The sequence below is a fragment of the Mobula hypostoma genome, chromosome X1, assembly GCF_963921235.1.
Source record: "Mobula hypostoma chromosome X1, sMobHyp1.1, whole genome shotgun sequence".
NCBI classification, from domain to species: Eukaryota; Metazoa; Chordata; class Chondrichthyes; order Myliobatiformes; family Myliobatidae; genus Mobula; species Mobula hypostoma.
Window position 1 is genome coordinate 64774014 of NC_086128.1, and position 14084 is coordinate 64788097.

At 51.3% G+C, this 14084-nt stretch overlaps 1 protein-coding gene across 1 annotated transcript in view; it reads left to right on the top strand.

Moving 5' to 3' along the window:
• The first annotated feature begins 9095 nt into the window (after window positions 1–9095).
• The window catches only part of LOC134340539 (coatomer subunit zeta-1-like), a 106131-nt gene continuing 101142 nt past the window's right edge, over window positions 9096–14084 (top strand). Inside the window, exon 1 of the mRNA XM_063037900.1 lies at window positions 9096–9155. Within this exon, the coding sequence (XP_062893970.1) occupies window positions 9153–9155 (3 nt within the window). The 5' untranslated portion in view covers window positions 9096–9152. The remainder of the gene's footprint in view (window positions 9156–14084) is intronic.

A 14084-nucleotide genomic window follows, 5' to 3' on the forward strand; every position in this document is an offset into this window, starting at 1 on the left:
TCAGAGACTGAAATCAGAGATCGTCGGGCGGGCGGAGGGGGAAGGAGGGCTGTGGGAGTTTGTGAAGGTGGCTTCATGTTTTGTCGGTCAAAGGCATTGAGCTCGTCCGAAAGCATTGGTTGGTTTAAATTTGCAGGAAGTGATGTCATTCAAGCCCTGACACAGCTGTTGACCACCTTTCAACTCTGGTCTGGAATTGCTGCTTCCCATGTGAGGTGTGTCACGTGACCGACAACTATCAACGGAAGTCAGGTTTTATATTAAAAAAAACAAACAAACATTTATCAAACTCTGCTCAACAATAAAGAAGAGTATTCCAACGACTAACTTAACCGGAAGTTAACTTGCTATACGCCAACGCTGGAACAGTTCTTAAAAGGGTAAATTCAGAAACAGTTCTTAAAGTGGTAAATCCGAACACAGCCTTAAAATGGTAAATTCGGAAGTCCAAGTGATTTACGCAGTCAATAAGGAGAGACTTCTTTGGAAACGGATTTCTTCGAAGACGTGACGTTACTGCTGCTTCTCCAGAGGGTTCACGACGAAGGAAATAAAACGGCTTAAAGGAACTGACTTTTTCCTGGCGAGTGAATACTGCACAAACTTCCCTGCTCTTGCAGGAGTTATCTCACGTACAGCTCACCATATTCTGAACGAATCCTCGATTGAGGTCGATCCATCATTTAACCGCCGAACGACTCCAACTTTATTCTGATCCTCCCGGTTCCCGTCCTTCAGTGAGGTCCTCACTCTCCAATACTACCATAGAGTTAAGTCAAAGATACACCAACAAAGCTGGCAGTGATTGGCGAAACTGCCGGCACAACGATTCTGTACCTTACAATAGAAAGTAAAACTCCGTCTTAAAACAAAACTGCGTCATGAGACGAATATGCTGTAACTGACGAACTAACACGAAACCAAACTGAATCTAACTGCGTCACAGCAGGGTTTCCCTTTATATACCTGTTGAGAACAGGTCATCATGTGACCTCACACTGGCAGGAAAATTACATCATGTGACCGCACACTGGCGGGAAAATTACATCACCCCACCATCACAAAACCATTACGTCATGGTCATCCGACAGTCACAAGATACCCACGGCGTATGTAACAGGTGGCTTTCCGGAGATCATACCCGGACCCCTTGTAACTTTCCTGGTTGACAGACCTGAATGCCTCAGAGCTGGCCCTAAGCAGAATGCCGAACTCGTGGTTCATCCAGGACTTCTGATTGGGGAGGACTCTGAATGACTTTGTGAGGACACACTGGTCCAAGACTAATTTTATAAAGTCTGGGACAACCCTGACATACTTGTTCAGGTCCTGTGATGGGTACCTGAGCAGGTCCTGCTCCGCCACCTCGAAGCAATCCCGTAGCCACTCCTCTACCTCCCACAAACACCCCTCACCTCCGGACCCTTGCTCTCTAGCCTCTGCCTGTATGCGGGTAGGGGTGTATGAGGTGTCAGGGAGGGGTAGCACCTCTGGTGGGGGAACATGTCGCGTCCTTTTCAAGGCGGTTAGTCCACCTTTGGTCCCCACCTGGCACTCAGCTCTCACCTGTGGCTCCCCGTAGCTGTTTGCATGCGACAGCGGCCACACCCCGGGCAACGGCTTCGACAAGCCGGCTAAACCAGGTGAGGGTAGCCGACGGGTCCTCAAACCCTCGGTGAGATAGGGAGTTGTCTATCCCAGCATGTGAAGACAGACTCCGGCGGATTGAGCGGACGAGACCAATGGAAGGTCCAACGGTGAAGAAGGCGGTCTCTGCAAGCGTCGTGGAGTGTGTAGAGCAGGACAAGACACAGAAGACGTCCTGGTCATCCACTGCGCCTAGTCCCATCTCCAGCCGTCTCGACTCTGTCTTGCCACTGGATCCAGATGGGAATTGGGAAGAGAGAGTGAGGCCGACGCTGCGCAACTCTCCCTCACTTAAATCCAAATCACATGCTAGTCTCAACACCATCAATAATGGTGTCAAGGTCCCCATCGACGATGACGGTGGGCGAACATGTATGTGGGTAGGAGGAGCACAGCCAGGGACGGGACGGTCAGCATCCCTAACCGTAGTGTGCCAGCGGTCGAGCGCGTTGGGACCCCTGGTGCTGCGGGCGACATGCTGATGATAACCGGGCAGAGATTTCTCCAAACAAGCCGGATTGAAGTCAACGATTTGAAAGGCGCCGGGGTAGCCCGCTTCTCGTTTGTTGATCGCGGCACTCAATAACTCGAGTGCCTGCTTATCGTCGGCATAATTAAAGACACAACTCTAATGTACTGCAGGAGATGATCCATCGCGTCCTGTTGCAGGGGCACAGTTGGGGTTGTGCAGCTAAGTTTGGGTACCTCAGATATCAGGGGAACTTTCTTCCCACAGAGATTTTTCACTCTCTTACGAGGATGTTGCCAGGACTGGGAGAACTGAGTTATACGGAAGGTTTGAATAAGTTATAAAACTGCGCTTCCAGGGAGCAGGAAGCGCGGAATCAAATATCGCTGTGATGATTGTATGTTCTAGTATCAATTGTTTGGCGACAATAAAGTATAAAGTATGAAAGACTTCATACCTTGGAACGTATCAAGAAGAGATTTGACAGAGGTATACAAAATTATGACGGGTATGTATAGGATAAATGCAAACAGGCTTTTTTTCCACTGAGGTTGTGTGGGACGACAACCAGAGGTCACGGGTTAAGGGTGAAAGGTGAAGTGTTTAAGCGGTGGGGGGGGCATGAGGGGAAACTTCTTCACTGGGGGGTGCGTGAGAGTGCAGAACGAGCTGCCGGTGCAAATAGTGCGTGTGAGCTCGATTTCGACGTTTAAGGGAAGGGTGGACGGGTACACGGATGGTAGGGGTGCGGCGGGCTATCGTCCTGGTGCAGGCCGACGCGATTAGGTAGTTTAAAATGGGTCAGCACGGACTGGATGGGCTGAAGGGCCTGTTTCTGTGCGGTGCTTTTCCACGACTCTACAATCCTGACACCTACCACGACCGATTTGCGACATTCCCGCCCCCGCCGCAGACGGACTGAGGCTGATGAAATAATCCTGAAATGTCCTCATGCAACAAGACAGCTTAGACTCAGCAAGCTGTCACAAACAGCGGCGTGAGCGTGGCCAGGTGATCAGCCTAATGGGACCGCAACCCAAAATGCTGGGAACGGTCGGCAAGTCAGCTGACACCGTGGATGGAGAAATAGAGTTATTGTTCCGTCGAAACTGCAGAAGGCTTTCAACTAAAGTGAGAAAATTTAGAATCAGTATCTAAATTAATTTCACAATTACTGACATGCAGTGCGCCGGAGAATCCTGAGGCACATGTATATATATGGAACGAGGATGCCTCAGACTTGTAGTAATTTTATCCATCGCACTGTACTGCTGCGCCAAAAAAAAATAAGAAATTTCATGACGTGATGATAAATCTGATTCTGACTGTGGACTGAGAGTGGGAAGGGGGCAGGGAGAGGGGATTCATGGTTGGCAAAAGGGGGAGGGAGTGGGAAGCACCAGAGAGACATTCTGTAATGATCAATAAACTGATTGTTTGGAATCAAGTGACCTTGCCTGGTGTCTCAGGGCTGGGTGTGTCTGCACCCACCCCTAGCATTCCTTCTCTGCCCCCTGTCCCTCACCCCTCCACCCTCACCATTCCCAACACCCTTTGCTCCCGGCAGATTTACAAACTCGCCCTCTGCTCCACGTGGACAAATAGAGTGCAGTGTGCAAAAGTCTTAGACGCCCGAGCTATAACTATGTGCCTGGGACTTCCGCGCAGTACTGTACATCATTAAATTTGTTGTTTGGTGGCGGCAGTACAGTGCAATATATGTTATAGCCATCCGTTAGTCTCGTGAGACCATGGATTTGCGCCTTGGAAGGTTTCCAGGGCGCAGGCCTGGGCAAGGTTGTATGGAAGACCGGCAGTTGCCCATGCTGCAAGTCTCCCCTCTCCACACCACCAATGTTGTCCAAGGGAAGGGCATTAGGACCCAGACAGCTTGGCACCGGTGTCGTCGCAGAGCAATGTGTGGTTAAGTGCCTTGCTCAAGGACACAACACACCGCCTCAGCCGAGGCTCGAACTAGTGACCTTCAGATCACTAGACCGGCACCTTAACCACTTGGCCACGCGCCAACACAGTGCAATATATAATTTTAAAAAATCAGTAAGTACTGCAAGAAGAGAGCAAAATAAAAGGAAAAAAATGAGTGAGGTTCAGCGTCCATTCAGAAATTTAATGGCGATGGGGAAGAAGCTGTTCCTAAAACAGTGAGTGTGCATCTTCAGGCTCCTGTACCACCCCCATGGTACACGTGTTGAAATTTACTGGAGTCGTTGGGGCCAGTGAGCAACGATACCTCAGGCGACGACTTCCGGATGGTCCACCAAACTGTTTCTTCCACTTCTTTTTCTCTTAAATGTGGAGCCCGTGGTTTGACGGTGTGTTTATTGCGGGCCGACTGAGCGATCTAGCACTTTGCTGCCTCCGAGGAGGTCCCCCGAGAGGTGAGCGGCCTCAAGGCCAAGCAGCTTAGGGGCGGGGCGCAAGCCCGCGATCGGCTCCATCTCTCACCAGTCTCACTGAGTAAAGCAGCGCAGGAAATTGCAACACGAAGGCCAGCGCGGAAGGCGAGCAGGATGCTCGGCGTCGTCTAGCGGCCTCTCGGTCGCTGCTGCTCGAGGAAGGTGTCTGTGTGTGTGACAGTCTCTCTCACTCACTGCTCCCGAGGGAATGCTCCGGTATTCAAATAGTCTCTCTCTCTCTCTCTCTCTCTCTTTCCCCCCTCCCTCTCCCTCTGTCTCTCACTCTTTCCCCTCCCTCCCTCTCTCTCTCCCCTCTCTCCCTCCCCTTTCCCCCTCCCCTCTCTCTCCCCCCTCCCCCTCCTCTTCCCTCTCTCTATCTGGCTATCTTCTTTTGTCTGTCTGTCTGTCTCTCTCTCTCTCTCTCCCTCCCTCTCTCTCTTTCTATATCTGGCTATCTCCTTCTGTCTCTCTGTCTCTCTCTTTCTCACTAGCTCCCCTCTCTCCCCCCTCTCTATCTCTCTCACTATCTATCTGTCTATCCCCTCCCTCCCCCTCCCCCTCTCCTTCTCTCCCACTGGAGGTCGGAAACCGACGTCCTGGGTCTGGTGCTTTGCGGTTTGGAGTGTAATTCACTTGGACTCTTTCAATTTTGTGTTTTTTTTTAGATTTTGTGGTTTTGCTCGTTGTTTCTTGTTGCCGTTTGTGCGTTGGGCCAGGGGTGGGGGGGGGGGGAAGAGTTGATATTCTTTGAAGGGGTTAGTTAAATGGTGTTTCTTTGTTTTGTGGCTGAATGTGGAGAAGACCAGTCTCAGGGTTGAATACTGCATGCATACTTTGATAGTAAGTCTCCCAAATTCCTGATGAAATATAACGCAGGAAACACTCGGGGTGTCAGGCGGTATCTGTGGAAAGAGAGAGAAACAGACATAATGATTCATCTTCAACCTGGCATTGATTCCATATCTCTCTCTCTGCAGACGCTACCTGACCTGCCGAGCGTTTCCAAAGTCTTCTGTTTATATTTCGTATTCCCAGCATCTGCCGCGGCTCGCTTTTCAATCTGTTGTCTGAAGATAATTACCAGCCCCCAGAGCAAGGAAGCAAACCCATTGTTTCTGTCATTGTCATGCAATCCACTAAATCGTTTTAAAAAAAAGATGAGAGGAACATCAGCTCGACGTCTCACCTAAAAAGCTGGCGAGTTCTCCTTGCTTTCTTTAAAACAGCCCATTTCCTAAGTACGGAAAGTGCGTCTTCATAAATTTCCCAAATGTTGTAAATAGTCACAGCCCATTACCAGATAACTGGCTGTTGGAAAACAGTGAGGTTGTATTGTGCATTTCTTCCAATAATTTATCAGTATTTATTACCACATCCACCAAATGATTCCATGGTAATGTTCTGGCAACCCTCTGATAATGTGCAAAGTTAGAAGAGTGTTCTCTCACCATGCATAAGATAAGATTTCTAACGAGATACATATTTATAAACCACATCCTTCCTGCCGGCCTTCCTTCAGGGAGGAGGCTACGTAGCATCCACACCAGGGACCACCAGACTCAAAAACAGTGACTTTCCCCCAAGCAGTGAGGCTGATCAACACCTCCACCCACTGACCCACCCCCCCACACCCCCAATCACCCACTGACCCACCCCTCCACACCCCCAATCACCCACTGACCCACCCCTCCACACCCCCAATCACCCACTGACCCACCCCTCCACACCCCCAATCACCCACTGACCCACCCCTCCACACCCCCAATCACCCAGACCCACCCCTCCACACACCCCCAATCACCCACTGACCCACCCCTCCACACACCCAATCACCCACTGACCCACCCCTCCACACACCCCCAATCACCCACCGACCCACCCCTCCACACCCCCAATCACCCACCGACCCACCCCTCCACACCCCCAATCACCCACCGACCCACCCCTCCACACCCCCAATCACCCACCGACCCACCCCTCCACACCCCCAATCACCCACCGACCCACCCCTCCACACCCCCAATCACCCACTGACCCACCCCTCCACACCCCCAATCACCCACCGACCCACCCCTCCACATCCCCAATCACCCACTAACCCACCCCTCCACACCCCCAATCACCCACCGACCCACCCCTCCACACCCCCAATCACCCACTGACCCACCCCTCCACACCCCCAATCACCCACTGACCCACCCTTCCACACCCCCAATCACCCACCGACCCACCCCTCCACACCCCCAATCACCCACTGACCCACCCCTCCACACCCCCAATCACCCACTGACCCACCCCTCCATACCCCCAATCACCCACTAACCCACCCCTCCACACCCCCAAACACCCACTGACCCACCCCTCCACACCCCCAATCACCCACTGACCCACACCTCCACACCCCCAATCACCCACTGACCCACCCCTCCACACCCCCAATCACCCACTGACCCACCCCTCCACACCCCCAATCACCCACTAACCCACCCCTCCACACATCCCCGACCATTTCCGGTCAGGGTCACCTTATGTACAGACACTCCTGTGCCCAGCGTCACTTGATGGACACACAATCAGTCTGTATGTGTAAACTACCTCATGTATTTATATTTATTGTGCTTTTTATTATTGCGTTCTTCGTCTTACCGTGTTTTTCTTTTGTGCTGCATCGGATCCAGAATAACAATGATTTTGTTCTCCTTTACACCCCCGTACTGGAAGCGATAGCAAACAATCTTGGAACACACACAGAAAATGCTGGTGAACGCAGCAGGCCAGGCAGCATCTCTAGGAAGAGGTACAGTCGACGTTTCGGGCCGAGACCCTTCGTCAGGACTAACTGAAAGAAGAAAGAACACTACCTTTTCTTTCAGTCAGTCCTGACGAAGGGTCTCAACCTGAAATGTCGACTGTACCTCTTCCTCGAGATGCTGCCTGGCCTGCTGCGTTCACCAGCATTTTCTGTGTGTGTTGCCAGAATTTCCAGCATCTGCAGATTTCCTCGTGTTTGCATAAACAATCTTGGATCTATTCTATATATTTTTATTGTGTTTTTATTATTATTATGATGTTTTTTTCTTTGTGCCGCATCGAATCCAGGGTAACAGTTATTTCGTTCTCCTTGTGTACAGGAAACGATACAGAGCAGATAAGCATTTCATGTCAACCTGGTGCATCCTTTTTATCTGTTCGTATTGTTTTACGTAATGCACACGATGTACGTCGGCCGGCTAGCCAGCAGCGTAGTGGCACCCGCACCGGACTTCGAGACGAGCGGTCCCCGGTTCGAGTCCGGCCGGCTCCTCGCACGCTTTCCATCCGCACTGGGGTCAGCGTCGAGGTGGCAACACAGCTTTGTAAAAAAAACACATGCACACACACAACAGACAAATGCTAAGGACGTGGTAAGGTCACCGCCCGACGCGCCACAAAGGCGCGGAGAGGAACGGCGGCTGGAAATGATATTAAACGATGAGTCTTGAACTCCAAAGCGAGTTTGTTATCGGCGATACCTTGTGATCCATTTGACAGGGAGGACTGCTAAGAGAGTTGTCGGGGTCTCTCTCCCCACCCACCCTGCAGTACTTTCGGCAAGGACCCCTTCCCACCCGTCCCACAGTCTCTCTGACCTCCTACCATCAGGGAGAAGGTACCGTAGTAGAGGAACAAAGACTGTCAGGCTGGGTAACGGCCTCATCCCCCAGGCTGTGAGACTTCTGAACTCCCTGATACCACCCAGTACATGTTATCTACGACAGCGCCAGTCGCATTATACTGGCATATATTTAACTATATATCATACATGCACTTCACCTACACAAAGCTTATTATCAGTTAATATTGTTGTGCTAATATTTTATGTGCCATGTGTAGACTGTGCGTACTGTGGTTTGCACCTTGAACCCAGAAGAACTTTGTTCTGTCTGGCTGTATGAGTGTGTATGCTTAGAAAGATAGGAAACCTACAGCACAATGCTGTACCGAACATGTACTTGCTTTAGAAATTACCTCGGGTTACCCATAGCCCTCTATTTTTCTGAGCTCCATGTACCTATCCAGGAATCTCTTAAAAGACCCTGTCGTATCCACCTCCACCCCCGTCACCGGCAGCCCATTCCACACACTCACCACTCTCTGCTTAAACAATTTACCCCTGACATCCCCTCTGTACCAACTTCCAAGCACCTTAAAACTGTGCCGTCTCGTGCTAGCCATTTCAGCCCTGGGGAAAAGCCTCTGACTATCCACACGATCAATGCCTCTCATTATCTTGCACACCTCTATCAGGTCACCTCTCATCCTCCGTCGCTCCAAGGAGAAAAGGCCGAGTTCACTCAACCTATTTTCACAAGGCATGCTCCCCCAATCCGGGCAACGTCCTTGTAAATCTCCTCTGCACCCTTTCTATAGTTTCCACATCCTTCGAGTGCTTACAAACCTGAATTTGGACTTTCACCTACTTGCAGGCACTCGTACGAAAAAGAAACAATAGTTTTACCGAAACTATACCCAAACAGACAAATGTGCAAAAGAATTCAAACTCTGCAAAAGAGATAAGGACGTGAGTTGCAAAGAGCCCTTGCAAGTGGGTCTGTCGGTCATAGGATCAGTTCAGAGTTATGGTGAGTGAAATTTCATATTCATTTTGATTTATTCATTACTTGTAATTGTGGGTATTTAGGAACTCTGTCCCTGAAGTTCAAAGTAAATTTATTATCAAAGAACATATGGTCCTGCACAAAAGTCTTAGACACAGATACATAGATATAGTGAGGGTACCTAAGACTTTTACGGTACTGTAGTAATTTTATGTATTACACTGTACTGATGCTGCAAAATATTTAAAAAAAAACAAATTTCATGACATATGTGAGTGATGATAAACCTGATTCTGATCTGGGTCTCTATTGTGGACTGAGAGTGGGAAGGGGGCAGGGACAAGGGAATTGTGATTGGGAAAAGGGGGAGGGAGAGGGGAATCATGGTTGGGAAAAGGGGGAGGGAGAGGGGAATCATGGTTGGGAAAAGGGGGAGGGAGAGGGGAATCATGGTTGGGAAAAGGGGAAGGGAGAGGGGCATCATGGTTGGGAAAAGGGGGCAGGGAGAGGGGGATCATGGTTGGGGAAAGGGGGAGGTAGAGGGGAATCATGGATGGGAAAAGGGGGAGGGAGAGGGGAATCATGGTTGGAAAAAGGGTGAGGGAGAGGGGAATCGTGGTTGGGAAAAGGGGGAGGGAGAGGGGAATCATGGTTGGGAAAAGGAGAAGGGAGAGGGGAATCATGGTTGGGAAAAGGGGAAGGGAGAGGGGAATCATGGTTGGGAAAAGGGGGAGGGAGAGGGGAATCATGGTTGAGAAAAGGGGGAGGGAGAGGGGAATCATGGTTGGGAAAAGGGGGAGGGAGAGGGGAATCATGGTTGGGAAAAGGGGGAGGGAGAGGGGAATCATGGTTGGGAAAAGGGGAAGGGAGAGGGGGATCATGGTTGGGAAAAGGGGGAGGTAGAGGGGAATCATGGATGGGAAAAGGGGGAGGGAGAGGGGAATCATGGTTGGGAAAAGGGGGAGGGAGAGGGGAATCATGGTTGGGAAAAGGGGGAGGGAGAGGGGAATCATCGTTGGGAAAAGGGGGAGGGAGAGGGGAATCATGGTTGGAAAAGGGGGAGGGAGAGGGGAATCATGGTTGGGAAGAGGGGGAGGGAGAGGGGAATCATGGTTGGGAAAAGGGGAAGGGAGAGGGGGATCATGGTTGGGAAAAGGGGGAGGGAGAGGGGAATCATGGTTGGGAAAAGGGGGAGGGAGAGGGGAATCATGGTTGGGAAAAGGGGAAGGGAGAGGGGGATCATGGTTGGGGAAAGGGGGAGGTAGAGGGGAATCATGGTTGGGAAAAGGGGGAGGGAGAGGGGAATCATGGTTGGAAAAAGGGTGAGGGAGAGGGGAATCGTGGTTGGGGAGAAGGGGAAGGGAGAGGGGAATCGTGGTTGGGGAAAAGGGGAAGGGAGAGGGGAATCATGGTTGGGAAAAGGGGAAGGGAGAGGGGAATCGTGGTTGGAGAAAAGGGGAAGGGTGAGGGGAGGGAGTGGGAAGCATCAGAGAGACATTTTGTAATGATCAATAAACCAATTGTTTGGAATCAATTGACCATAAGATATAGGGGCAGGAGTAGGCCATTTGGCCCATCGAGTCTGCTCCACCATTCAATCAGTGGGCTGATCCAATTCTTCCAGTCATCCCCACTCCTCTGCCTTCACCCTTTGATGCCCTGGCTAATCAAGAACCTATCTATCTCTGCCTTAAATGCATCCAATGACCTTGCCTGGTGTCCCAGGTCTGGGTGTGTGTCTGCACCCACACTATCCCCCGCTCCCCAAACCCCCGGCACTCCTTCTCACAGTACTCCACCCTCGCCATTCCCCACATCCTGTGCTTCCACCAGATCTACAAACCCGCTCTCGCTCCACATCACTGTGCATCCTAGCTGTCTATATGTACTTCCCTAAGACCTCTGCACTGTCCGGTTGCAGGCGTTCACAGTAACCAGAAATGCAGTAGAATCAATGAAAGACTGCACACAGGAAATAAAAAGAGAAGAGAAAATATGAGTAACGATTAAAAAAGTAAACAATAAGTATCGTGAACATGAGTTGTAGAATCCTTAAAGGTGAGTCCTTAGGTTGTGGAGTCAGTTCAGTGACGGGGTGATAGAAGTTATCCTCCCTGGTTCAGGAGCCTGATGGTTGAGGGGTGATAACTGTTCCTGATCCTGGTGGTGTGGGTCCTGAGGCTCCTGTATCTCCTTCCTGATGGTTGAGGGGTAATAACAGTTCCTGAACCTGGTGGTGTGGGTCCTGAGGCTCCTGTACCTCCTTCCTGATGGTTGAGGGGTAGTAACTGTTCCTGAACCTGGTGGTGTGGGTCCTGAGGCTCCTGTACCTCCTTCCTGATGGTTGAGGGGTAATAACTGTTCCTGAACCTGGTGGTGTGGGTCCTGAGGCTCCTGCACCTCCTTCCTGATGGTTGAGGGTAATAACTGTTCCTGAACCTGGTGGTGTGGGTCCTGAGGCACCTGTACCTTCTTCCTGATGGTTGAGGGTAATAACTGTTCCTGAACCTGGTGGTGTGGGTCCTGAGGCTCCTGTACCTCCTTCCTGATGGTTGAGGGGTAATAACAGTTCCTGAACCTGGTGGTGTGGGTCCTGAGGCTCCTGTACCTCATCCTGATGGTTGAGGTGGTAATAACTGTTCCTGAACCTGGTGGTGTGGGTCCTGAGGCTCCTGTACCTGCTTCCTGATGGTTGAGGGGTAATAACTGTTCCTGAACCTGGTGGTGTGGGTCCTGAGGCTCCTGTACCTCCTTCCTGATGTTTGAGGGGTAATAACTGTTCCTGAACCTGGTGGTGTGGATCCTGAGGCTCTTGTACCTCCTTCCTGATGGTTGAGGGGTAATAACTGTTCCTGAACCTGGTGGTGTGGGTCCTGAGGCACCTGTACCTTCTTCCTGATGGTTGAGGGTAATAACTGTTCCTGAACCTGGTGGTGTGGGTCCTGAGGCTCCTGTACCTCCTTCCTGATGGTTGAGGGGTAATAACAGTTCCTGAACCTGGTGGTGTGGGTCCTGAGGCTCCTGTACCTCATTCCTGATGGTTGAGGTGGTAATAACTGTTCCTGAACCTGGTGGTGTGGGTCCTGAGGCTCCTGTACCTGCTTCCTGATGGTTGAGGGGTAATAACTGTTCCTGAACCTGGTGGTGTGGGTCCTGAGGCTCCTGTACCTCCTTCCTGATGTTTGAGGGGTAATAACTGTTCCTGAACCTGGTGGTGTGGATCCTGAGGCTCCTGTACCTCCTTCCTGATGGTTGAGGGGTAATAACTGTTCCTGAACCTGGTGGTGTGGGTCCTGAGGCTCTTGTACCTGCTTCCTGATGGTTGAGGGGTAGTAACTGTTCCTGAACCTGGTGGTGTGGGTCCTGAGGCTCCTGTACGTCCTTCCTGATGGTTGAGGGGTAATAACTGTTCCTGAACCTGGTGGTGTGGGTCCTGAGGCTCCTGTACCTCCTTCCTGATGGTTGAGGGGTAATAACTGTTCCTGAACCTGGTGGTGTGTGTCCTGAGGCTCCTGTACCTTCTTCCTGATGGTTGAGGGGTAATAACTGTTCCTGAACCTGGTGGTGTGGGTCCTGAGGCTCCTGTACCTCCTTCCTGATGGTTGAGGGGGTAATAACTGTTCCTGAACCTGGTGGTGTGGGTCCTGAGGCTCCTGTTTCAGTGTATGTTTCAACGGGTGCCACAGTGGTGCAGCGGGAGGGCGTACTGGAGCGAGATACACCAGCTGGTGGAGTGGAGTCGCAGCAACAACCTGGCACTCCACGTCAGCAAGGCCCAAGAACTGGCTGTGCACTTCAGAAAGGGTAAGACAAGGGTACACACATCGAGGGATCGGAGGTGGAGAGGGGGAAGCAAATTCAAGGTCGAGAATGTCGACATCTCTGAGGATCTAACCTGGACCCAACATATCGAGGCAGCCACGGCGGCAACTATATTTCATTAGGAGTTTGAGGAGATTTGGTACATCACCAAACTGGCAAATTTCTACTGATGTACAGCGGGGAGCACTCTGGTATGGGGGTGGCGGGGAGAGCTGTGGCTATGGCACAGGATTGTGCAGAGAGTTGTAAACTTTGTTAGCTCCATCATGGGCACTATCCCCCGTAGTATCCAAGGGCTGGTGTCTCAGAAAAGTGGCGTCCATCATTAAAGACCCCCATCACCTAGGACATGCCCTCTTCTCATTGCTACTGTCAGGGAGGAGGTACAGGAGCCTGAAGACACACACTCAACGATTCAGGAACAGCTTCTTCCCCTCTGCCATCAGGGAGGAGATACAGGAGCCTGAAGACACACACTCAACGATTCAGGAACAGCTTCTTCCCCTCTGCCATCAGGGAGGAGGTACAGGAGCCTGAAGACACACACTCAACGATTCAGGAACAGCTTCTACCCCTCTGCCATCAGGGAGGAGGTACAGGAGCCTGAAGACACACACTCAACGATTCAGGAACAGCTTCTTCCCCTCTGCCATCAGGGAGGAGGTACAGGAGCCTGAAGACACACACTCAACGATTCAGGAACAGCTTCTTCCCCTCTGCCATCAGGGAGGAGGTACAGGAGCCTGAAGACACACACTCAACGATTCAGGAACAGCTCCTTCCCCTCTGCCATCAGGGAGGAGGTACAGGAGCCTGAAGACACACACTCAACGATTCAGGAACAGCTTCTTCCCCTCTGCCATCAGGGAGGAGATACAGGAGCCTGAAGACACAGACTCAACGATTCAGGAACAGCTCCTTCCCCTCTGCCATCAGGGAGGAGGTACAGGAGCCTGAAGACACAGACTCAACGATTCAGGAACAGCTCCTTCCCCTCTGCCATCAGGGAGGAGGTACAGGAGCCTGAAGACACACACTCAACGATTCAGGAACAGCTTCTTCCCCTCTGCCATCAGGGAGGAGATACAGGAGCCTGAAGACACACACTCAACGATTCAGGAACAGCTTCTT